The sequence below is a fragment of the Empidonax traillii genome, unplaced genomic scaffold (genome assembly GCF_003031625.1).
Source record: "Empidonax traillii isolate 1590-97213 ecotype Southwest subspecies unplaced genomic scaffold, ASM303162v1 scaffold286:size1162393, whole genome shotgun sequence".
Classification (NCBI taxonomy): Eukaryota; Metazoa; Chordata; class Aves; order Passeriformes; family Tyrannidae; genus Empidonax; species Empidonax traillii.
In genome coordinates, this window is record NW_020955479.1 from 896,745 (window position 1) to 922,159 (window position 25,415).

The following is a 25,415-nucleotide window of genomic DNA, read 5'->3' on the forward strand; positions in this document are numbered from 1 at the left end:
CTTCTTGTGAAGTTCCTTGGAATTCTCAGAAATGCCACTTTTTGCTGGCTTTGCTTACTTGCACTCAAGGGGAGTTGCTTAATTAGCTTTTGAACTAGACAATGCCCATCTCTGTCACAGCTCTGACTGTGTGGACTGTCCCTCAAATGCCCCTTAGCTCCCCAAATCTTGGGGTGACAAGCCTGTCCCCAGGCTCCTAAACCTTGAGCACACACGTGCCTTGCTCCCCTGGTCCCCAGCACTCAAAACTTACCATCTGGCCTTGTTTTTCTCAGTAACCTGTAAGGTCTGGGCTGCTCCTTGCTGTCGGGACGCCTGTTTGGGATGTGATGCTTGTGGATCAGAGCTGGAGGCAGCTGGTGAATGGCCCTTTGTGTGCTTGGTGGCTTTGCTGCATAAAGGGGGCATTATTAGATCTAATAAATAAGAACTTTCCTGTTGATAAGATTAAGTCGTTGCCTGAGTTACTGTGGGGAGCGTGTGGCATCTGCAGCAGGAGCTGCCTCACCCACTGCATGCTGGATGATGGACCCACCCTCTGGCACGGCCAGAGGCAAAGGGCACGGGGGGCTCGTGCTGTGCTGCAAAACAAGGGGAACAACCAGGCTGTCAGGGCAGTCCTGGGGCTGGTTTTGTGCTGGAGGTGATGCTGTCACAGCCCCTGCAATCCCGGAGCAGGTAGAGCGACTGCAGCTGCTGGGGATGGTTTTCCTCCTGCAGCCCTTCAGCTCCAGGCAGGGGAAGGGAGAAGGGTGGAGGCAAACTCCAAAGGGAATATTCAGTAAGTCAGTGCACTTCCAGGAAATCTCTCTCTTGTTCTTTTTTCTTTCTTTTCCTTTTTTTTTTTTTTCCTTTCCAATGGAAAAGCTAAGTCCCTGTGAACTTTTTGAGAACTTTTGTTCATTCCCCCTTGCCAGCTAAGCTCTGCTTTGTGCTGGTGACAGAACCCCTTTCTCCAAGCACTGGCTGTGAGCCAGGACATGGAAATCTCCAGTGTGTGCTGGCAATGCCACAAGCCCTGTCCCCCTTCCCTCCAGGCTGATGCAAAGCCCCAGCTCCAACCAGCTCCGCTCTGGGGACTCTCTGTGAGTCTTTTTCCTTCTCCTCCCTGTGCAGGGGGTGATGGAGCAAGTGATGGAAAATGTCAAGTATCATGGGGAATAGTCAGTCAAACCTGTGGAAGTGGAGGGTGGAGAGTGGTGGTGGCAGTTCCTTGGAAGACACAACTGTCCAAGTGCTGTCAGAAGTAAGTCATCATTTCCAGCTCCAGAGACGTTCTCTCTAAGACAGGACTTGTTTTCTGGGCCTTTTAGTACTGTTTGGGTCTTTGCATCATCCAAAGAGCTCCAGAGGGGCCTGGTTCCATCGTGCTGGGTGGTAAAGAGAAGAAGTTTCCTGGAGGGTCCCTGTGTAAGGGCAGAGAAACAGAGGGCAGAGCAGAGGAAAGCCAGAGTATTTCACAAGTCCACTCAAAGCAGCAGCCACTGCAGCAGAGGAACCAACACCACCAGCAGCATCTCCAGAGGCACAGACCACAAAATGCTGATGACAAAAAACCCCCTAACACTAACGGGTCATATAAACTGTATTTATCTCAGGAGGCTCGTGGCTTTAGTTCCTCAGCACTGCTGATATCCGCAGGGCAATAAATAAAACTTTTCCCTTGCACAGAATTCCCAGTTCCTGGAGCTGAGTGTAAGAACAGGTGACAAAAATGTTTGGTGACTTCACTTACCCGTTTCTCAGGGGTGAGGAGTAGAAAGGGAGCTGTTGTGCAACCAGGATGGAAATAGCCAGGATCTCTCTAAGAGTGTGTCCTCCAACTGCCAAAATATGTTTTGAAGCTGAGTGGGGAACATACACAAGCAGGGATTGCAACACAGCCACCACTGGGATTGTGTGGAGAGAATTTGAATCAATATTTTCTGCGAGAGTTTCAACCTCTGCAAATGATCCGGGCACGGGGATAACAGGAGGGAAATCACAGAGTCAGAGGTTGGGGTTGAAAGGGACTATTAAGAGTCATCTAGTCCATCCCCTCTGCAGTGAGCAAGGGCATTTTCCACTATCCCAGATTACTCCAAACCCCTTTCAATCTGGCCTTGAATGTTCCAAGGGATGGGGCACCCACAGCTTCTCTGGACAACCTGTGTCAGGGTCTCTCCCTGCCCCCTGTCAGTGTGAAGTCATTCCCCCTCGTCCTGTCACTACATGCCCTTGTAAAAAATCCCTCTCCAGCTCTCTTGTAGACCCTTTAGCTACTGGAAGGGGCTCTGAGATATCCCTGGAATCTTCTCCAGGCTGCAGAGCCCAGGGTGGTTTCCAGGGGAAGGACTGACAGTCCCTTGTCCAAGCACGGAGAGAGGGGAGGGGAGAGCACTTGCCAAGCCAGGCTGGCAGAGATAGTTCAACAAGAGGGACTGCAACCACCTGGCCATCACCCCGAGCCCTCTGCAGCACCTCCATGCCCAGGGGAAGGAGTCTGAGCTGTTCCTGGTGCTCCCCAGCAACGATGAGAGATGAGGATGTAACTGTAGTTTCTATAGAGACATTTATTGGAAGGGTATAAAAATGGAGTGCAAATTTCAATATTTGAACATGTCACAGGCAAACAGTCCCAGACACTGGTGGGGGAGGAGCCCAGAAGGTCAGCAGCGTGTGGGGATTCCCTGATGCCCCCAGATCCAGAGAGACTGCATCCCCAGAGATGAGCCATGACCCCTCTTTCTGCAAACCTTCCAGTCCCTGGGCTGCAGCCTGCTCTGCTTGACAAGAGCTCTCACCAGTCAGGCACTATTTCCTCCACCACCCTTTGGAAGTGCAGCTTGGGATGGGCCTCAGGCAGCTGCAGAGTCCAGGTGGGATGTCTTCTCCTTCAGAGAGGAGCCCTCAGCTGCTGGTCGCTGGAAGTACACTGATAGTGGCAGTAAATACATGCATTTGGTTAATATTGAGTAATAAATGAGCATCTTGGGCCTTCAACACTCCTGCTGCTGAAGCTGCTTCCATTCGAAAGTCCCGTCCAAAGTCAGATCAAAATTATCCTTTTCCTGCTCTCGGGTGAGTTCCAGAAACACCTGAAATGGGCAAGATAAAGCTCAGATGACTTTCCTGGCTTTCATGAGATGCTGTGATGCTCCTTTACAGTTCTGCAGGCCCTGTGAGAGGTGTGTGAAGCAGCTTTATGTGGGGAGCAGGTACCTGGCAGCTGAGACTCAGCATATTCTCTGGTATGACCTGCCATGGGTACGTCCATACAGTAGATTTTACCCACCAATTAATTGACATACACATTCCTTATCTTTTCCACCAGCCCTGTACAAGCAGCAATAATCTGCTGCTTCCAAAGAAACTGGAGAGGTTGGGTATGGGTACCTACCAAGGGCACTCATCCCTGGGGTGTGATGTGTGCCTGGGAGTGGAGTCTGGGACTTTACCCTCACTTTTTCCCACTATGGAAAATCCCAGCAGTAAAAAACCCCAACCATTTATCATAATTTTCCCAGCTGAGGACCCCCCACCCATCACCCTCAGGGAGTTTTTTGGTGAAGCTGCCACTGCACCAGCCCAGCTTTCGCTGCAGCCTTTGCTTCTTCTCAGGCCTTTACAGCACAACTAGCCCTGAAATCACCTACCTGAGTCAAAGTATTCAAGGAGAAGCTGTACTCCTCGAGGTTGCAGCTTCGTTTGGCTGTGGAGAAATGGGAAGAGAGACAAAAATCAGCAGTCTCTGTGCTCCACCTTCACAAAAGGTCATCTTGTTTTGTTCTTACCTTCCTCTAGCTTGGAGAAAGACTGAGACAGGGGCAGTGCATCTTCCATTGGGACCTTGTAGACAAGCAAAGAGGGGAACCTTCAAGAAAAAGAAGGAAAGGTGATTCTTGCTCTGTAATAAGGTTCTGGGATCAAAACTTTGTGGATGTTTGGGTGTTCTGCTGTCAGGATCACAGGAGGGTTGGATGTGGGGACTTTATCAAATCAGGTCTCCATAGTGGGACTCTGAGCTGTTCATCCTTCTACAGCTGGCATCCTGTGTCTGGCCATCACACAGGGCATATTTTTAGGGATGAGACAGTGTTGGGACCACTATTCATCCCATATTCTTTAGTTACCGCTCCTGACGGGCTGCGCTTGGGAAAATCTTCAAAATCTCGGCATGGAGAAGATCTGTGCGCTCTGGATCCTTGACCTTGATTTCCAGCAGATACCCTTTGCCAAACTTGTTCTTCAGGTACTGAATGGAGCCAATGCACCTGCAGGTGAGGGAAGGAGGGAGGGAGGAGCAAGAAGTTGGTGTGAAACCACTGCAACCCCTCTGCCTGCTCCTTCCCAAACAAACAGTACGTTAGGGGAAACCACGGGGAGCGCTTCATAAAGCCCACGGTGACGGGGTGGGGGCAGGTGAGGCCAGAGGAGGAACATGGATGGTTTCCCAGCTCAGCCACGTGCTGGCTGTGTGCTGTCACCCACCTCAGCTGCCCAGACACCAGGATGGCCACACGGTCACACACGGCCTCCGCCTCCTCCATGTAGTGCGTGGTCAGGATGGCTCCCGACTCCTGGGCTGTCAGGGCATCACGGATCATCTTCCTGAGGGAAAGAAAAAAAAAAAGATAAAAAAGAAAGCCCAACACTCCCTAGAAATGTCAGGATGTTTTCCCTATACCTTTGTCCCTCCAAGTGCCTCTCCCCTAAAGCAAGTGTATAATCTTCACATACAGCAAGTTTGGACTGATGAGCACAGGGTAGTGCTTTGAAATAATGACAAGAAGTACTTTTGGCTCAAGTGTCATCGTGAATTCTTCCAAATCCCATATGTAACTGCCCTAAAGTCTGCAAAAAGGATGAAGGTAGAATGGTTCTTCTCTCTCCTTGCCCATGGTTGATCTAGAGAGAGCCAAGAACACGGAGTTGGCACACTCTGAGCGGCGCCAACTGTGGAGGGGGTAAAACACCCTTTTACCTAAAATTAGGCACCTGCTTTTTGCTTTCCCACCCCTTGACCACCGGGGTGGTACAATGCCTGAGTTCCTACTCACCAGACACAGCGCTGCCCGTTGGGGTCCATGCCCGTGGAGGGCTCATCCAGGAGCAGGATGGAGGGGTTGCCCAGCATACACACCGCGACACACAGCTAGGGCAGGGAAAGGGGCTTGGTCAGAGCTTTTACACGCCTTGGCACTCTAAAATTCGCCCGTTTTTTTGGGAATTAAGGTTCTGATTTATGGGAAATGCCATTTTGGAAAAGGGTTATTCCCATCACCCCGCTATGGGAAGCAACACAGTGCCCTCCCGGGTCGCTCAGAGCACAGGCAGGTCCCTCTGCTCGTGAAGGAGGTTTTTAATTTGTGCTGTGGGCATTGCAGATCCCATTACAGGCAAAGCAAACCACACCTTTCTGGTTATCCCAGCAGACAATTTTCTGACTTTTTTTTTTAGGTAGTCTTGAAGCTGCAGAGCATTCACTATCCTGTGGGGAAAGGGAGAAGTGGAAAAAAAAAAGAACATTTTTGTTTTTCCAAATCAATAGCTCATCAAGGATCCCCAAAATGACAAGGAGAAGGAACTGTCTTCCCCTTGCTCTTGACTCCTGCTTGTTTTCATTAAACATTTATTGTGTTATTAAAATGAAAGTGAATATTTGAAGCAAAGTGTACTGAATAAGCCACAAGCTCTTTTCTAAACCCATCATTAGTGTCAAGAGCACTATAAATCCATTCCACCTTGCCAGAGTCAGCTGAGCAGGCAGTACTTAAAACCCTTTCTTGTTGTACCAAACTGCAGCATTAAAGATTTTAGAAATCTGCCTGCAGATAACACACCTAAAAGATAACATCCCCTAAAAGGACATTAGTCGTAAATTTAAAGAAAAAAATATCCCCTGTGAACGCCCTCGGGAAAACTGGAGGCTTTCTTAACCCACTCCATCACGGCTTTTGGCACAAAAGCACTTTTGCAGCCACATTTCCTGACTTTCTATGAAGGTTTTCTGTGGCTCACAGTGAATTTTGACCTTTTGGTGCCCTCCCCTGCAGGGGGCAGGACATTGGAGACCCCCCCTCGGTACCTGGTGATGGTGACCGCCGCGTCCCCCTTGCGCAGCCCCTTCACGGCCGCGTAGACCTTCAGGTGCTCGAGCACGGTGAGGTCCAGCCAGAGCGGGCTCTCCTGAGGGCAGTACCCCAGGAAGGCGGGCCCGTGGTCCTGGGGGGTTGCTCCACCTCCCCTCTTCATCAGCACCTACATAACCAGGGCAGGGTGGTTTTCCTCCCACCCAGCCTTGCCCAGGCACAGGGGTGAGTTCGGAGCTCTGGGCTTTGCCTGGGGCATGGGGAGGGGAGGAAACCCCAAGAGCTCAAGGAGTGATTTCAAAACCCTCATTTGCATGGTTTTTAAATATAAACGTGGCCAATTAGAGTAGATGCAACCGCTTGTCAAAATTACAAGCGGCTCACAATATTTTTTATTTATACGTTATTCAATTCATCAGCACGAAGTTAAAACCTTGATCACTATGGCGAAAGTTATAGCTTAGCTTAGGTGCAAGTTTTGCTCTTTTATCATGGATCCATCCCTTTTTCTCCAGATGTCTCCTACCTGCCCAGCAGTCAGGGTTGTCTCTCCAGTAATCACTTTGATAGCTGTGCTTTTACCGGCTCCGTTGGGCCCCAGAAGTCCTAATACTTCTCCTGGAACCAATACATGTCATTTCTCAAGAATACTCTCCATCCAAGAAATATATCACAGTCCCCCAAGAGAAAAAACGTAAAGGACAGAATATAATATCAAAGATCATGTAAAATAAACTATTTTATTTTATACAATACATGCTCTGAGAGCCCACAACATTCCAACTCTAGCTGATGCTGCAAATCTGAACTTTGAGCCCAGAAGCCACTGCTAAAACGGGACCCTCTCTTCAGTATCTACATTATTTTAGATAATGGATAGTCAAAGGTAACTAATAGGATGGATGCCCATCACATGGTTCATTAACACATCAACCCCAGACCAAACATGCCTCAATGACTGAGCAAATACATTTGTCCTTAATGTCCTTGCTCAGATAACTGAGAACCTGCAGAGAATTAACTCTCTGGGTGTGATCAAAACAGGTCTGGGAGAACAGCCCCAGTTCTCACCTTTTTTAACATGGAAGGAAACATTCTTGGTGGCTGTTTTCTTCTTCTTCTTAAAAACAGAACCAGCTTGCTTTATTTTGTATTCCTTGCACAGATTGCTGACTATAATGACTGATTTCTGTAGGAGAAGAGGAAGAAGCAAGATCAGTTTATTATCTTGGATATCATTAATACTTCAGTATTATATTTCCATTAAAGAGCTAGAAAACCTTTTAAAGATCTTCTTTTTAGAGTTCACCAGGAATATGAGGTGCCACAGGACGCTTTATTGTCCATGTTCCCCTGAACAACTTTCTCTTCTACCCTGATGGAACCCACACTGTACTTTGGCGAGTTTTATTTTCCCAGTAAGAACAACACAGCCAGACCACTGACCTGCTCTAGTTGACAGCTGGTGGTTTGTGTTTTACCGGGTATAAAATAAAACAAAACAAGAAGGACAACACTCAGTTGTACCTCGTCCTGGCTCGGAGCTGCTATGGCATTTTTCACTGCTTCTCTTTCAGCTTTAACATCTTCATCTTCCTCTTCCAGCTCCTTGGGGTGCTGGTGGCTTCTTTCTCTTCTTGGGGAAATCCTGAAAACCCACCAGATTTGTCTTAGGATTTTGTTCTTTACCTTGTTTCTCCACCAATGCATTTTGGAGAGACCTAGAGTGAATGTCCCTCTGATTCAGTGTTCCTTGTACTTTTTAATTATTTATTTTAGTGCTATTATCATCATCATTATCATTATTATTATAATAAAATATTTATAATATTTCTGTGTTGTGCAAAGAACCAAGCTGGTACATCCCAGAGCACAGACAACATCATGTGGAGGTACTTAAAAGCTTGAGAGCTGTTTTACATTATCACAGCACTGTGGTATTTAAGGGGCTATTTTACTCATTAAAAAATCATCACTATTTAAATAAAAACCCTATTTAAAAATAAGGACACAAGGGCAATCGAGAAGTTTGGATCTCACATGTGCCTGTGGGGCAGGTGTGCTGATACAAACCTAAATATTGGGTCCTTTCTCAGAACTGATCTTCCGTATTTTAACTCCAAATAGCGAAGGAGAAAAATGAAAGCCACAGAATGGACATAGGGCTGAAATAAAAGAGGTTGCCACATTAACAGCCTTGCCTTCCCTCCTACTGCAGCTTGCACTGAGGAGAGGGCAGCGTTACCAAATACGTGGGAAAACAGTGTGTGTGCAAATGAAGTCCATTACCATCTAAACTCAGAGTAGTCCTGAAGGCTGTGAACTCTGTTATCACTTACCAACACTGCAGGAAATACTAAGGGCAGGGAAGAGCCCCAGTTCATGGAATAACAGTGATCTGGGTGTATTCCCTTTTCCCTTTCCCATTTCAAAGGCGTGAGGTTATTTCAGCACAGACCCACCCAGATCCTCCTCCTGCATGACATGAGCTCAGGGTTTTTCCTGCTTCCTCATAATCTGGGGGGGCTGAGGAGACCCACATTCCTATATAAAAGTATTGTTCAATGTTTTCTTACTGCAAAGACAGCGACTAGTGCATCGTTGCCAGAAGTCACGACAGTGTCTTCCATAAAAGCCTGTAAGAACAACAACAACAAAAAAAACAAACACAATGAAACCCATAATGCAGCCTGAGAAGGACCCCCCAGCCCTTAATGAACAGCTGGAAAAACGAGACCTGACCTGAGGAGGTTATTTAACAATGGATTCAGTCCATTTGGGAAATCCCATCCAGAATGAACCTCCCCAGACTTTGCTCCCAAGGGCCCACAGTTGTGTTTTATGCTTTATGTCCTTGCTCAGCAGCACCACTTACCTGCTGGATCACAAACCCCAGCAGGGGGTACACGGGAATCAAGAGGGACAGAATGTAGAGGGAGTTCCGAGGGTCGCTTGAAAAATCCATGACTCTGCCGATTAAAAGAGAGATAAGGCACACCTGAAAACAAAACAAGAGGGTAACTTAGCTGGTGGGGAGGGTGATTTGACATCCAGTTCATCCTTAAGATCTCAAGACACCCTCGTTTAAAGCCTGCAGTTGGTTATCCCGCCATGTGCTTACCACTATCAGGATAAAAGACCAAAGGTCGCAGTTCCACCCCTTGCGAGAGTTGAAGGAGATCAAGTAGCTTAAGAGAACGAGAGAAATCCCATAACCCAACGTCCCCATGACCTGCAGAAAAAAAAAAAAAAGGGCTTTCACTGGAGAAAATGGAGTGACCTAAACCATCAGAAACCCATACACAGCAATGGGGCTCGGTGTAAATGATCATATCTTAAGGCCATTTAGTAATTACCCCAATTTTACTGTGAGGTGTAAAGGAACATACTAAAGCAAGATTTATTGCCTTTTGTTTCCTGCTGGAGAAATCCAAATGATAGGATGTCAGTAAGAGGACCCAGAGGTGTCTCAGCTGCCCCTACACCTGCTCCAGGTATTCCCCCAATCCCTCCCCAGGGAACCAGCAATCACCAGAACAGGACTTACCAGTGAGAAGCTGCTGATGGTCCAAGAAATCTTGTTGCTCAAGGCAAACTGGAGCCCAAACATGGAGAAGAGCAGGATCCAGCACAGTGGGATGTCCACCAGTGCCTGGCCACACCAGTAGGCTGAGGGGAAGAGCCCCGAGACCCTCAGGTGGTCACGAGCTCCCACCTGGGAAGGCACAACCCAAAGGGGAGTTTGCTGTCAGTGCCATGGGAATGGCCCCAGGAAATAAAAAGGTAATAAAAATCGAATAAAATTCGACCTCTTTTTGTCTTTTCACACTTTGTGCTGGCTGCAAAGCTGCTCATGGCAACACAGGTCAAAACACTGCGAGCTGCCCATCACATGGTTGGACTCAGTGACCTTGGAGTCAACCTAAACGATTCTGTGCTTCTGTTCCAACTTGAATTATTTTATAATTCTACTCCAACCTAACTGATTCTATGATTCAATTCTAACCTAAATGATTCTATAATTCTACTCCAACCTAAATGATTCCATGATTCTATTCCAGCCTAAATGATGCTCTGTTTCTATATTCAATCATCCTTGTGCCAGTGCAGTTGCAGCCCCTTCTGCCCACCCCAAATCCGCTCCTTTTCAAGGAATTTACCTTGTAGTCCTGCGTGTAGCCCATTGCAAAGTGAGGAGGAAAACCAGGGAATAACAACACCATATAAACGAGGTAAAATGGAATAAAATAATCCCAGTATGGTTGATAGTTGAGCTGAAAACAGAAGAAAAAAACGTTTGTAGAAAATGGTCTGCAGTGGAATGCAACCATTCATCTTACTGCATTTCTCGTGGATTACCGGGCACTGTGAACAAAAAGTGGGATTTGAAACCAGACAGTGGCAGGACGAGGGTTTTCCCAAACCATAGCCCTGCAAAGTGCTTGCCTCTGTTGAGGAGAGATGGATGGTGAAGGTCCTACCCCTCCATCCCAGGCTTGGGATGAGCTCTCTTTGATGGGCCACAGCTTGAAAAATGTGATGTAGGGAATAAGGTACCTCTTGGAGAAGCCTTCCCAGCCACCCTCCCTGATCAAGACCCACAAGGGAAAAATGAACTTCAGTTTTCCTGATGTCATACGCGGTGGCTCCACAGCCACCAGTGGGTTTACAGGCACAGACAGCCCTGCACAGCTCCCCCTTAAAACCTGAGGGCTTACTGAGACCTTAAACTGCTCTGACCCCTTCTGGCTTCGCTTACAGGGAAAAAAGGGTGGCTCCAGATGCGGATGCGCCCGGTGGAGTTGAGGGTTCTCAGCAGGGCGTTGCTGATGATGTTCACAAGCACGGGGAAGCAGTTCACGGCCTCCAAGTGGCACAACACGGTGAACCTGTAGCTCTTCAAAGAGCAAGGAAACAAGATGAAAACTTCAGGTTTTTCTCATCAGCAGGGAGGCAGTGGGAAAGGAGCACACGGGGAGAATCCAGGCCTGGAATGATTTTGTTTGTGCCCTTGTTTGCTAAAAAACAAGTTATGAGGTGTTGGAAGTCTGTACTAGAAAAATGTAAATTTTGAGGCAGAGGGTGAGGGAGATAAAGCCTCCTCTAGCGTGTGCTTTACTACTTTAAACACTTTCCAATCTTTGTACCTGTGGGCCTTATTCAACCAGGCCATCCCACAGGGAGAGCTGATGGAGGCATCTTGCTTTATTATTCAACTGTTGGGAAGGAACTGGAGGGAGAGAAGACAAATCCTCACCTGATCTTTGAGATACACTGCTATGGCCCCGTTGTGTTTCATTTCCTCGGCGATACTGTCCTCGCTCGTTATTTCCACCATAAGGTCTTGGCTCTGGAGCACGTGGATGAAGCTGTCAATGCCTGTGCCTGGTGTGAAGGCCAAAAGCAGAGCAATCATAATACTGAAAAACAAAAGGGCCTTTGACTCTTTTCACATGTTGCATCAGGACCTCACCAGCTGCTGAAGCCAAAGTGGGTTTCCTTCACAACCCTTCAAAGACAATTCCCCTGCTCTTCTGCCACAAGAACCTTCAACCCTCCTTAGATCCCCTACACCCTACAACCCACTGCTCTGTCAGGTGTTTTTCTTCAGAATAAGAAGCAGCCCCAGAACAGGGAAGGATGAGGAAAGGCTCACCTGTGCTGTTGATGACCAGGAGGGTGGTCGTCTCCAGGTAGGATTTCTTCCCCAGGGGCAGGAAGTACCGTGCAGATGAGAGCTCCCAGGAACTCACACTCATCCAGCCAGCAACCAAGGACAGTTGCAAAACCACAGGAAGCAGAAAAATCACATAGAGCAGCAAACTGCATCAAGAAAGAGATGAATAAACACTCTGAAACCAGATGTTCAGCAGAAACGCATTTGTGTGTTGGAAACAGTGGGTGATATTCAGGTTACCCAAAACTCTTTCTGGTGAAAATCACAGAATCACAGAATATCCTGAGTTGGAAGGGACCCACAGTAACTGTGAAACCCAGCTCCTGGCCCTGCACAGACACTCCAGCAATCCCACCCTGCCTCTCAGAGCGTTGTCCAAACCCTCCTGGAGCTCTGGCAGCCTTGGGGCTGTGCCCACTGCCCTGGGGAGCCTGTTCAGTGCCAACCACCCTCTAGGGGAAGAGCCTTTCCCTGAGATCCAACCTGAGCCTGCCCTGGCACAGCTCCAGCCATTCCCTTGGGTCCTGTCACTGGTCACCAGAGAGGAGAATTTTGTTTCCAGAAGTCTCAAGCCTTGATCATTCACCAAGACACTCAAAATTTAGGAGGGAGAGGACCTCAGATCTGGAGTGCTCAACTTTTTAGGGCCATGAAATGCCTTTCAGACTTCCTTTAGATACAGGTTTTTCTTGTGCTCCACCAGGAAATGACAGCTTGAACACCAACGGGGCCAAATCAGGCAGTGGCAACACTAGAGGAGTTTAAAAAAAATTGCAGGGGAAGTCTGAAGATACTCTCTGTACACACTAGCTTGTTTTGAAACCTCCTCCTCCATCTGAAATACAAAGTGTTTCTGAATGATTCTTTTCTTCAGAAAGAAAATGCATTTCTCTTACATAAATTATTCATACAGAAATGAAGTGCACAAAAGGGAGATTTTGTGTTACTGGCACTGGAAAGGAAGAAGCTTTCCTCTCCTCTGAGTGCAGATTTCCCAGATTATTCATGCCCGAGACCTGACACCAGTTAATCCAAACTCCATCAGAACAGGGGTGTAGAAATTGTCCCCCCGAGTGTGGTCGTGCCCGGTTCCAGATCTCCGAGGGACACTCGCTGTGCTACTTACATTGACCGCAGGTTTGTCACCGAACTCTTGAGCTTTAAGAAGTGCACCCATGCCATGGCAGAGACCTGCTGCCTCCAGAGGGCCAGGCCATCCACTGTCACCTTCCCAGCGTCCGAGAGCAGGAGGGAGCCCGACTTGGTCCCGTCGGTGCCTCGTGATCCTGCCTCTGCCCACTCGTCCCCGAGGACGTGCTCACCTGCAGAGAGTCCCCCACATTCATGTCTAAGAACACCCTCTGTGTTGCAATTCATGAAAATTTAAGAGCCACCCTTGGAGGCCTGTGCAGGAGTTATCTCAGAGGAGCTGATTGTTTTGGCTGCGGGTTGTACGTTCACAGCCACCACTGTACCTTCTTGGTCCGCCGTGTCTTCTCCCTCCAGTTTCAGGAAGACATCCTCCAGGGTCGTCATGCTGACCCCATAATTGATAATGCCCTCCCCAGAGCAGCTGTCCAGGCCACTGAACAGATCTGCAGGACAGAGATAAAACAAGGGCATGAGCACGTGTCTCCAGGTCACTTTGGTTCAGCTGAGCCTTTTCACGTAGCAGCAAGAAAACTGAACTCTCAGTAACACAGTTTAGCCTGCTGGGTTTGTCATTACAAGCAGTAGAGAAGCATTTATTGCACAGCTTGATCTTAAACACACAGATGATAAAATTGTGTGGAAAACCCAAAATGGAACAGTTCTGGAGTCCTGATGTGACCCCTGTAGAAAATCTCCCTTTTCATTTCGCTTTCCCCACAGCTGTGATCATTTTTTTCTCTATTGCTGATTCTCAGTTATTTTAGCACACATTACCTGGGAACCTATTCACGTTTTCTAGTGGCAGTTTATATCTCAGCTCATACTGGCTGTGTCCTGAGAAGGTGGCGTTGGGGATGTACTGCTTAACCTGGGATGTCACGTTCTCCAAGTCACAGGACTCACTGACATGGATCCTGTTGGATTGAAGAAACACAGATGCTTAGTTTTGGAGTGAAAACCACCAAAACCCACCCAAACAAACAACAGCCACCCTATTATTTGCTAGGATGGATAAAAGAAAACTCCAGAATACTTAATTCCTTCCCTACCCTGGGGTAAAGTGCTGTTTTAGATAATTTAACTGACTATTAATTCAGTTAATTTGTTTGTTTTGATGACACCTGCTCTACCATTTGCATTACTTCTGGTATCCCCCAGATATCAGGTCATGGAGCTCAAGTAGGTACCTTAAATGGTAACAAATCCCCCATTTTTTCTTCAGGAACAGCGAGGAACCGACACACTTCAGCCTCCCGTGCGAGATAAAAGCCTTGCGGTCTGAAGCAAGGAAAAGCCAAAGGGGTTCACAGGGCACAGCAGTCAGTCCGAGCTTTTATGGCAACTGCCTTTCTGCTCCAGGGCTGTCCTGCAGAGGTGCCCCGGGCTGAGCCCCTGCCCACCTGCCAGGATATCGGCCTCGTCCATGAACTGGGTGCTGAACAGGATCACCCGGCCCGCCCGGTGCTCCCTCAGGAGGCTCCACACCTGGTGCCTGGAGAGAGGATCCAGCCCAGCTGTTGGCTCGTCCAGGAGCAGAACCTGCAGAGGGGATGAAATCAGGCATTCCTCATCGCTGGAGCAGCTGCACATCCCTCGGGTTTGGTGTCCTGGAAGCCTCAGGTCCCACAGGCAAGACACCCAGGTCACCTTTCGTGCAAGGGCTGCTGTCCTGGGAGCTGTATGAGGTCAGGGATGTCTCTGTCTGCTTCAAAACTACACTAGCAGGGTGGGTTGTGAATTTAAAAAAAATAAATCATTTAATTTATTAATTTTAATAACTTTTAGTCAAATAAATGGACGAGGTTTTAGTAGTGTTGGACCTGAATATTCCCTATATTACAGAGCTGTGCCTGCTGCTTTACCTGGGGGTTTCCAAGCATGGCTATTCCAATAGATAACTTCCTTTTCTGCCCACCACTCAGTTTCTCAGCTCGAGTGTCTTGAATGTTACTGATATCCAGCAGTTCCAAAACGTTTTGCACCTAGAACAGCACAAGGATGTCCATTCTCAGCAGCAGTTGTCCTTCCATCCTTTATTAGGGTAAATTTAAACTAGATATCAGGGAGAAATTCTTCCCTGGGAGGATGCTGAGGCCCTGGCACAGGTTGCCCAGAGAAGCTGTGGCTGCCCCATCCCTGGAAGTGTCCAAGGCCGGGTGGGATGAGGTTTTGAGCTTCAATTTTCAGAAGACATGACATCCAAGTGGATCTTTTGATCTTCCCCATGCGAAAGGACCCTTTGTGGAATTATGGGGTTTCCCCCAGCCCCATGCTGTTGCCTTGCAGGGGAGCACACACTCACCTCTCTCTCCACCTCCTTGGGCTTGATGCCCTTGATTTCTGCAAAAGTTTTCAAGTTTTCCTTCACAGTCAAGACTTCAAACTGGCTGTTGAACTGGGGGCAAATGCCAATCATCTCCCTAATCTGCTCCCTGTCTCCTATTTCGGAGAGTTTGTAGTTGTATATGGTGGCAGAGCCTGTTTACAGGAATAAACAGGTGATGAGGTGGAGTGAGCTGGTATTTCCAGCTTTTGAGTCGAGGCCAGCCCATCCCACCATTTTCCATCTCACCTTCTGAGGGGAAGGTGAGCCCACTGAGCACGTTCAACAGCGTTGTCTTTCCAGCCCCACTGTGGCCAAGTAAGGCAGTGATCTGCCCCTCATAAATATTTAAAGACAAACCTAGAATGGAAACAACATCAAGCTGGGAAGAAACGAGGTCTGACTTGCCTCCACTTATTGCCAAAGTCAGGAGAAGTCAAGAAGTACAAGAAGAAGTAAGAGACACTAATTAGCTAAAAGTGCATTAAGCAATGTAGGGTGAAGCTCTGCAAAACTTTAACTAAAGGCTTAAGAAGTTGCTCTGAATTTAGCAGAAAAGACAGAAATACAACAATTAAACAAATCTTTCTTCCCTTTAGTCTTATTAAAGATGGAAGATTCAGTAAAAACTGAACAAAATGGTAATAAATCACATTAATTAATATTTGACATAAGTTTCCAAGTAATGCAGGTGTTTTATTTCATTGACTGACTGAAATGTTTGTGCAAAACTGTTTTTTTTTTCCCCTCATCTTTAACAGAAATCAATATCACAGTTTTCCTACCTCTTAAAGCTTCTGTCTTCTTGTCCTTCTTTTTATAGGTTTTTTTAATACTGTGGAGTCTAAAGAAAAGAAAGGAGGTTATTAATTTGGGATTTCTAAATGCATTTCCCTTTACATTTTTGTGGGCCTTCAGTTAAAATGACAGAAATGGCACAAAAAATAATAAGAGATACAGGGAAACAACCCTGAGATCCACAGGCTTGACATCCTCTCTGCTCAGGTGTGAGTGTCACTATCTGGCACCAGTAATGGGGCACCAAGCCTTGCAAGGACAAGGCCAAACCCGTTGCAACAGATTTCCAGTGGGTTTCTGTCCCTAAAGAACATTTAAAGTCCATAGCAAAACAAACAAACAAACAAAAAACCACCACCACAACAACAACAAACCAACCAAACAAAAAAACCCACAAACAAAACCAAACCAATTATTTTTTATGAATTTATCTAAATTTCACCATTAGTGACTGGTCTGAATTACCTAATTATCTCATCTGCATTTTATCTCTAATTATTTGCCTGTGAAACAAAGTGTTTCTACAAGAGCCTCACAAACATGAGAGCTGCCTGGATAAGTCAAACCCAAGCTCTGGGAAGGCTCTGGGATCTGCAGAGTGTTAAACCCAAGTACCCAGTTCAGTAAGCGTGAATAGCAGCTAATTCTCTCCTAACCTGATGGCCTCCTTGCCCCTGAATTCAGGGGGCACTGGCTCTACATCATCACCAAGGAGCTCCTCGGGGCTGGCTGTGGATCTGGGGGTCTCCCTGGTGGAACCTCTCCTGCTCCTCATCCAGTAGGAGGGTTTCAGGCAGAAGAAAGGGGGGTCTGGAATGCCATATTTGCCTGCCAGGAAAGCAAAGAAGATGCCCTGCCATTAACCAAAGCACCATCCAAGATTAAACATTTAGGAGGTTCTAACGAGTGCTTGGCTGCCTCAAAACTGGTACTTTGTCCAGTTAAAAAGACGTCAGGTTTGGACGGTGGGGGTGGGGTAGAAGAGACAAGAAGTTTGGCTTCAGGGGTTTGTTTATGAATTCAACAATTTGTGTCATGACTTAAAATGTTGTCCCACGTGTTATTACACTGTAGTCTCATAAACAGTTCAACAGCAGCATAAATAGAAAATAAAAACACTAAATACTGTGTCGTCTTTGATTCTGTGAGTTTTGCATTTGCCAGGGGCAGAACAGTCAAAAACCAAACCCTATTTTGGCTGACTCAGAGCAGCCCATCATTTCCTTGATATATCCCATGCAATCCATATAAATATAAAGTGTTAAGGAGAAAATAGGACCATAAACATAAATCAGACCTACCTGGCAGAACTTTGTCGAAATACAGAGCCAACAGCATGTACAAGATTGAATCAAAGGCCAGCATAATGTAAGTTAAAAATAAAAAGTAGGCTTCCTCCATAAGGTTGGAAAAAGAGAAACCCATTCGATATTTTTCCAAATGGAAAATCTGAGAGAAAAAAAAAAAAAAAAGGACAAAGAAGAATAACTTTCAGGCTGGAAAATGATGCACATGCCGTCATACAATTGTCTTTATTAACCTGGAAATCATCTGCAGTACCGATCAATTGTTCTTACTTTCTAGAGGGAAATAAATTTAAGGGGATAAATTTGCTCCGTGCAGAGCTCTTAATGTTTTAATCCAGATTTTTCCAGAACAATCCAGAAACAGAAACAAATATCAGAGTTTTAGAGGAAATCATTCAAGAAATGTGATTTTGTCACCCTTGATGTGACAGAGTCACGATGAAAATGGTATAACTTTACATGGTGACTGATTTAACCGTATGGTAAATTAGTAGCAAATTCAGTCTCCTTTTCTGCTGGTGCATAAATCTCCTCTCCCAGGCAGATGCTTTTTAATATTTATACCAGGAAATCAAATCTTAGACTGCTGGAGCCAGAAAACATCACTAAGAGCTATGGAGATACGACTGACGGAAAACTGGGCGGCTGCACAAAGTGGGGATGGAGGGAGGATGGCAGCAGCAGCAGCAATCTCCAGTTGTATTTGCATGGTGTCTGCTGCCAGGAAGAGCTGGTGCAGTGAGAGGAGAATGATGGGGCAGCCAAGAGATGATGTCCCTGATGTCCCCGAGCCGACTCCTGCCCGCCTGGGCCCAGCCCCGAGGATAATGGTGCTGTTGTGTGCAGGGATGGGCTCCTCAGGGTCATGGGCAAGGGACAGAAGTGGACAACAGCAGGTTTTTTGTGACCAGGGCCGTGTTGCCTGTGCGTTCATCTGCTTTTAAAACAGTGGGACGGGATGGGGGCATTGGAGCCCCTCTTTGCTGCCCAACAGCAGCTCAGGTAGCGGGGAGGTTTCAAAACAGGGCGTGGGTACGGGTGAAAATACCTGGAGATTTTTGCAGCTGGACTTTTGAAATGAGGAGGTGCCTTCCCACACCTTTCCCTGCCAGCAGGGGATGGTTCAGCTGCAGAGGTGGGGCCCTTACCTCGGCAATGCCCGCGTTAAATGCGAAAGGGCAGAAGAGACCGAGAAACCACTTCAGTGGTTCAGGAACGTTTTCTATCAGCAATGCCAGGCTCAGGCATCCAAAGATAAAGGTGATGAGGAACCCGATGGAGCTGACAAGTTTGGAGGTCCTTAAGAGGGAGCAGAGGAGGAAAACCAGGTGGATCTGTAAGAACAGAGGTTTCCCTCAATCACTGAAGGAAATAAATATCTTCAACGGCAGCGCATCCGCTTGCCAGGCAAACAGATCTCTGGTGAGTTAATACAATACAATGAAGTCTTTCTTAGTGGGTTGATCTGAGTTTCAAATCAGGCTTTGTGTAGCCAACCCACTGCCTGTCAGACTTGCAGGCTGCAAATCAAATCACTGCTGCTGAGTCAAAGGAGCCACTGAGCTGTTTCAGTCAGCAAGGCCGTGCAAAGCACTGTGCAAAAAGCTCTGGAGTAATAGCTCAGCACATCAACAAGGTGATAAATCATGTGGTGGGAAAATCTGGCTTTAAAGCCTGACTTACACATGCCAGGCCATAGAGGAAAAACAGCAGCAAGACCGCAGGGAAGCTGCTGATGTAAAAAGGGTTCCGCAGCACGAGGGCCGTCAGCAGGCAGGAGAAGATCAACACATAGAGAGAATACAGCAGACTCCAGGAGAGCCTGGGGATGGAAAGGGGCCATTATACTTCTGGTTAATTAAGAACTGTTGTTACAACTCCATCTGCCGCGTCAGAACTGTTTTAAATTTAAATATTAATTTTATTTCCCATGGTCAACTCTTTTACATCCCAAGGTAGAGCACAGAGCACGATCCACCTTAGGAGGAAATACCCACGGGAGAAGGGTACACCACTGCTATGCTCAACCCTCTGGTTTGCCCTTAGAGTGCTGGAGAAAACTTATGAACTCATTTAACTTATTACCTGACTGCACAAGTGCCCTGGATTTTTGGCAGACGTACTTTAGTTGCGAAAGAACTCACCAAAACGCAATATCCTGCAGCCCCATCGTCTTCATCAGTTCCTTGAGCTTCTTCTTTTCTCTTGTAACATTCATTGATAAGAAATACATGAAGGGAAAGAAACACATCACGATAGTGATCATGAAGAAACTGTACTCAAGTGTAATTGTGAAGATGGTGCTCCGGGACTTCATTCGGACTCCAGCAATTGAATTCATTTCTTCCCAAACAGAATGATTTGCTACCACCTAAAGGAATTCAAGGTCAGCCTGTCAGTATTTCATTAATTTTCTACAGTGAGATGTATTTATATAAGGATCCTTCTGATTCATCCCCTCCAGATCAGCTTTTTGAGGCAGCTTTATTTTCCGACAAACCCACCCCTTGCTATTCCCACAGTGCAGTTTGCCTTTCCTGTGCCAAGTTTAAAATGAAAGCATGTTCCTACATCAGATCCCAGGTTGGATTTACCTCTATGATAGCAGCATCAATGCTGGACTGCAGGGACAGGAAGCCTTTGTACCAGTACCTTGGGCTGTCACAGTGCCCCGACGAGAAATTGTAACAGGTGTCTGCAAGGTCAAGGGCATCACAGGTAAGAGCAGTGAGAAGGAGTTGATTTTCACTACAAAAGGGGATGAAAATAATACATTTGCACTATGGGAAACTCTTCAAATGGGCAGTAACACACAGACAAAAAAAACCCCCACAAACAAACAAACCCCCCCGGTTTATTAAATCACTGAACATATATGGATTATTCTGACAGAACGGTGCCTGTCCGTGCCAGGCAATGACCCACCCAAGAATTCTCATTTTGTATTACCTACGTATCCAAAGACTTCATTGGGAATAATCATATTTCCAGTACAAAACCTGAGGTGATAGGAGAAGTTGTCCTTAAATACAACCCCTATAATTTCATTATTTGAAATCCAGGCTTTTTCCAGGGCGTTCTCACTGTCCAGTGCCTCCAGTTTTATACCTGTTGAGTGTAAGAATAACATTGCAATGAGTTTCTGTAAGTCTGGAAACGTGTTCACGGGCACTGGGGGTATGTTCTGCTTTTTCACCATTTCAGCTTCTCTTTTTCCAGTTCTCACTGAGATATTTACCTTAAAATACTTTGTGCTTTGCCAGCTAAGAAATGCAACTCAAAGGAATGAATGTCTCAAATGCCTTAAAGGAATGAGGGAATATCAGGTAAGGCAGAGTTTTACAGTTCAGAAGAACACACCAGCCTCACCAGTAATTTAAATACTAGGGAAGGGATATTTGTGAAAATAGAGGATTTGGGGGTGAATTTTCTCTCCTGACCAAAGATTCTGGGGAGCCACCAAAGCACAATGTAGGCGCCAGGGGCTAAATAATGACAAAACTCAACATTTAAAAAGCAAAACCTACCCCTCATGACAGAGTTGGAGGCCACTTTATTCATTATCTGCCTGGTGGTGGCAGTGGTGGGTGTGAAAGCCACGGTGACCCCGGTGGCATTGTAGGCAGGATCATCCAACTGCCCGAGGTAGCTGAAGGGCACTTCGGGGTGCTGGATGTTGACCATAAGGTAGGTCATGATGAACAGCAAGGGCAGGAAGAGCAGGGACAGCATCCACTCCTGGGCACGGGGGAGAGAGCAGGGAGGAGAATTTAATAACATATGAAATACAGCAGGGTAGGAGCACGTTCTTTGTGGGATTAAAATAGACACCCGGGCACTCTGGTTCCTGAGATGCTGAGGGAGATGTCGAGACTCTCTGCATTGTGCCCATCAGGCACCTCAGGAAATTACTCTGCTCAAAGGGCCCACCTGAGCTCTCACGTGTCACAAACCTGGCATAAAAGTCATCAGTTAAAAAAATTAAAGTCTCAAAGTGTTCACTACCAGTCAGGCTTTAAAAAGGTACTTTAACTTCTGGTTTTACCCAAAGAAGTTGGTGTCCAGGGGCAGGCAGGGATTGGGCACTCCCACAGTGCTTAGCTGCTCTTTTTTTAATTATTGTTTTTAATTTTTTTTCTTACCTGAAAGCTCTGCATCTTCATCCTCCACTTGAGAAGGACATTTTTCCACAAGAGAATTTTCGTTTGCTGGAATACGCTCATCTTTCTCTGCAGTGTCTTCATCTCTGAACCTACTGACAATATTTTTTTAAAAATTACTTTCTGAAACAGCAGAGACTGCTTTTATTTGCCCAGTCCTGGCAGATGTGCCCAGTGACACTTTCTTTCCCTTTTCACAGCAAAAATGAGAGCTGAAGCATCTCAGATGTTGTGTGCTGAGCACAAGCCACCCCCGCAGCACAGGGTCCAGGAGACCTCGTCACCCTCAACACACTCCAGCCCTCCCAGCTCAGCAGCAAACACTGATTTATAACCAGAATTCCATGCTGTGGCAGGGTGAGTTTTGGGAGGAGTTATTTAAGACATAAAAAAAGGGAACGCCATGCTACATGACCCTAATTGGCTTGGGTGGGCTTCATATCCAAGGAATGACAACAACACAGTCAAGTAAAGTCACTAAAACCCCCTTGCATGTAATTTTAATCTGCTACAGGCTCAGCACCGAGAAGGGTTGAGCAACTCCTGGCTGTGGTGTGAGCTGAGCTCATTTGGAAAACAGCATCAGTCGAAGGCAACTCGGAGCCATCAGAGAACAAATTCTTGGAAGTGAGTTGGGAGAGAGATGTCAGTGCTGGGATATTAATGAAAAGGGAGAGAAAAACAGGTAGCTGTGAGCATGCATCTGTGTGCTGCTCCAAAAGATGTGGCAGCACCCTTAAAAAGACTCGATTTAAAAACAAAACAAAACAAAAAAACAAAACAAAACAAAAAAATAAACCACCAAAAAAACCAAGGATTTTTTGCCTGGATTAGTGCTGGTGGTGGAAGCTGCAATGAGAAGGCATAAAGCTGGCTGTCAGACTGCTTTGCAGATGAGATATGTGCACATTAACCGTGAGTAAAATATTTATTAGTGCCTTTAATGAGCGAAAGAATTGAGTACCCCTGTGCGAAACAGCTCCACTCACACAGCCAAACTGCTCTGCTGTCACATCTGTAGCTAAAACCTGCTTTCCAACAAGATCCTTGTCTTCTGTAAGTGATTCTCAGGTAGAAATACCAGAGCAGCTTATAGATCTAATCCTTTCAAGCCTCCCTGTCACACTGAAGGGAGATTTGTGTTCTCCTGCTCCCCTGGGGGATGATGCCTCACGGTGCTGACAGGCAAGAGGGAGTTTATCATCTTCTTCCAAATATTTACATTCAGCCCCTGGGAGAGGAACATCCCCGAGTAATGACACAGCAGGCACTGAAATGCTGGAAAAAGCAGCTGCAACAAATGGCCTTCCCAGGGCACACACTGCAAACAAACACTTGCACTGGCACAGCAGGACAGGGCACGGGCACGGCTCGGGGGCAGGAATCTGCTCCTTTGCCAGCATCTCTGGATAGATTTGTTTTCTTGCACGTGATCTCACTTTACAAATCCAGATGTATAAAAATCTGATTTTAGCCTGCCCTAGTAACTTCTAGACTTCCTCGGGGAAACCAAAGTAAAACCTGCAGTTGCGTGGTCACTTTGCCACCCAGCAGAAGGGAGGTGCTGGATGCTGCGTATCACCTGTGGGCATTGCCACCCTGGCAAGGGCTTTGTGTCGCAGCTAAAGCAGGTTTCCAGTTTGCCCTCTGTTCTGATACTCACATGGAGTAACCTCAACAAGCTGACACACTCAGGAGATCCTGGGTGGGATGGAGAGCTGGCACACCAGGCTCCCATCACGGTTATCCCACGTGTCAACCCTCAGTGCTGTCTGACCCCAAGGCTGCAGAGTTTGGGGAAGTGAGGTAGCAGTGATTTCTTTTCTCCTGAAGTATTTCAGGGGAAATTTTTAAGAGTGTAAGATGGTCAGGGCTTTTAAAATTCAGCCTTTAGCTTACACTGCATGTAGGGAAAGAAATCTGCTCCCTGTAAGTGCTGGATTAAAGTGCTGAGATGAACCTACAGCATCCTCTTAGTGCCAAGAAACAGTGGAAATAAACCTCTGCCGTACACTGAGCTCTGTTTGTGTGTTATTTCATCTCAAAGTAAGGCTAAAAACATTCTATTGCCTTTAAACAGCCCTTAAACCTAACCACAAGCTTAACTCAGCCTGTTACAAAGATGACCAGTGCCCCACCTACACATTTGTATCCTTTCCCAGTATTATTAACGGGATCATAATTTACTGGATGTTTTCATACCTTTAAAATAACTTTTTTTTTTTTTAAATTTGCTTTAGGAAGAATGTTAAAGTCTTACCTTAAGGGGAAGGTTTGGAAGGGATCCAGAGCTTGTCCTTCACCGTGTGCCTGTGGAAGTGGAGATGCTGAGGCTCCCTGGGATGGACTGGCGGCTCTCAGCGCTCCTTTGTCCACACAATCCTTTTCTCACTCAGGCACTTTGCAAAAGGCATTCCTCACACCATCACTTCTCTCTTCCCTGGCTTTCTTCCCCTTTCCTCCTTGGCAGAGTTTCAGCTTTATCTGTATTATAAAAAGCAAACAGAGCACTTTGCTGTTGAGCGGCTGGAGCGGATTCTCTGAAAAGTTGTTCGGGAAATTCTTGAGCCTCGGCCAAGGGAGGAAAAACAAGCCCAACAACAAACCACACAAAAATCCTTTCTCTGGCAAACTCCATTGTGTTTCCCAGCGCAGCAAGAGAGGCTGAAGTCAATGATATCACGGCACATGCAGGGGGGTAAACAGTGGCTCTCCCTCCTCTCCGAATGGCAAAGGTTGTGTTGGAAAACTGCTCCAGTGCCACCATCCCCGGAGCAGGAGGAGCAGTGAAGTGCTGCCACCGGGATAGCAACAGCTCTTCTGATTAAAAAACACGTTGTAAACATTGAAACAAACTTCTCTTGGCTGACTCTGAGCTTCTAAAGGGGGTGGGTTTGATTCCTTCCCCAGGCTGTGGAGCTCGGTCACCCACCGCAGCATCCCCGGCAGCAGCGCAGCTGAGGGACCCGTGGTGGGAGGGAGCACGACCAGCTGGGGCAGAGGCTGGGCTTGGAAATGTGCAGAAGCTGGATTTGCTTCCCTGTGCTCTGCCTGGCTGGAAAAAAAACAACCCCTAAGATTTAAATTACACTCGGATGTTTCGGAGCGAGGCAAGCTGCAGAGGTGCAGAAAGTCGGGGCACAGCATGAGATTAAAACCTGTCCCCAGTACATCTCCTGCATGTCCAAACCCTTTCAAAGGGAAAAAAAACCCCAACCCTTAGGTGGCTATGCCAGTTCCCAGTCTGTGAACCTCAAGCAAAGACACCTCCCTGCCCAGCTCCTTGACAGGGCACTGATGTTTGGAGATCCACGTGGAAAGCAGCTCTCTAGGGGTGTGGGTGCTGCCTCGGGGATTTTTCCTGGTGGCAACAGCCCAACTCTGAGCCACGGCAGCCACCTGCTGGTACCTGCTTGCCCACATCCCTGCCTGCAGTGCCTGGACATGCATCTCTGCCTGCCAGAACCACCCGCATTCTCCTTGCCTGTATCCCACTCCTGCATCATCCATACCTGTAGCACCAGCATCATCCACAGGAACCAGGGGATGGGTGAAGGTCCTGCTGCTCTGCCCATCCCATGGGATGGCACTGCCCCTGTGGGGCTTCTCCAGTGGGTCCCTAGCCCACCTTTCCCTGAGGCTGAGGATGCTGGGGGACAGGACAACAGGGCACCAGAGGAAACACCTGGCTGCCTGGAGGTAGGGAGTTCCTATTTATTTATTTAGATTTTTTTTTTATTGTTTATTTATTCTTTAAAGCCAGCCCTGGTAGGCAGGTGTCTGCTCAGACAGGGTCAGGGTGCTGGTGGCTTGCCCCCATGTCCCCCACCAGTTCCCCCAGGGCTGGATGCTGTCAAGAAGCCCATCCTGTCTTCTTAATGACCAAAGCAAGGTTCAGCCTGCTGTCCTCCTGCACTGTTACTTTGG

The 25,415-nt window shown here is 47.1% G+C and overlaps 1 protein-coding gene across 1 annotated transcript; it reads right to left on the reverse strand.

Moving 5' to 3' along the window:
* Positions 1-2,916: 2,916 nt before the first annotated feature.
* Positions 2,917-24,383, reverse strand: LOC114060687 (ATP-binding cassette sub-family A member 10-like). The gene is made up of 38 exons (XM_027890387.1): positions 23,749-24,383; positions 21,471-21,593; positions 20,856-21,066; positions 20,278-20,436; positions 19,923-20,023; positions 19,473-19,699; positions 19,012-19,150; positions 18,477-18,662; positions 17,323-17,470; positions 16,678-16,849; positions 16,009-16,067; positions 15,473-15,583; positions 15,203-15,378; positions 14,763-14,882; positions 14,301-14,439; positions 14,088-14,178; positions 13,675-13,814; positions 13,224-13,343; positions 12,875-13,070; positions 11,728-11,894; positions 11,329-11,456; positions 10,831-10,968; positions 10,232-10,345; positions 9,619-9,786; positions 9,193-9,303; positions 8,947-9,069; positions 8,145-8,236; positions 7,599-7,719; positions 7,143-7,260; positions 6,598-6,689; positions 6,068-6,240; positions 5,395-5,470; positions 5,040-5,134; positions 4,471-4,590; positions 4,113-4,253; positions 3,774-3,853; positions 3,636-3,691; positions 2,917-3,077 (listed from the first exon to the last, which is right to left on the reverse strand). Exons 2-38 carry the CDS (start codon positions 21,570-21,572, stop codon positions 2,979-2,981), a joined length of 4,809 nt encoding a protein of 1,602 aa, XP_027746188.1. The 5' UTR covers positions 21,573-21,593; positions 23,749-24,383; the 3' UTR covers positions 2,917-2,978.
* Positions 24,384-25,415: the final 1,032 nt, after the last annotated feature.

Bases quoted from the DNA above. Each gene is read 5' to 3' on its own strand.
- LOC114060687 (XM_027890387.1), bottom strand. From the start codon at position 21,572: ATGAAGACACTGCAGAGAAAGATGAGCGTATTCCAGCAAACGAAAATT. The intron at 14,883-15,202 runs GTGAGTGTGTGC...GTGCTGTTCTAG, and splicing joins CCAAGGAGGTGGAGAGAGAG to GTGCAAAACGTTTTGGAACT. The intron at 5,471-6,067 runs GTACCGAGGGGG...CTTTCCCCACAG, and splicing joins GCGGCGGTCACCATCACCAG to GATAGTGAATGCTCTGCAGC.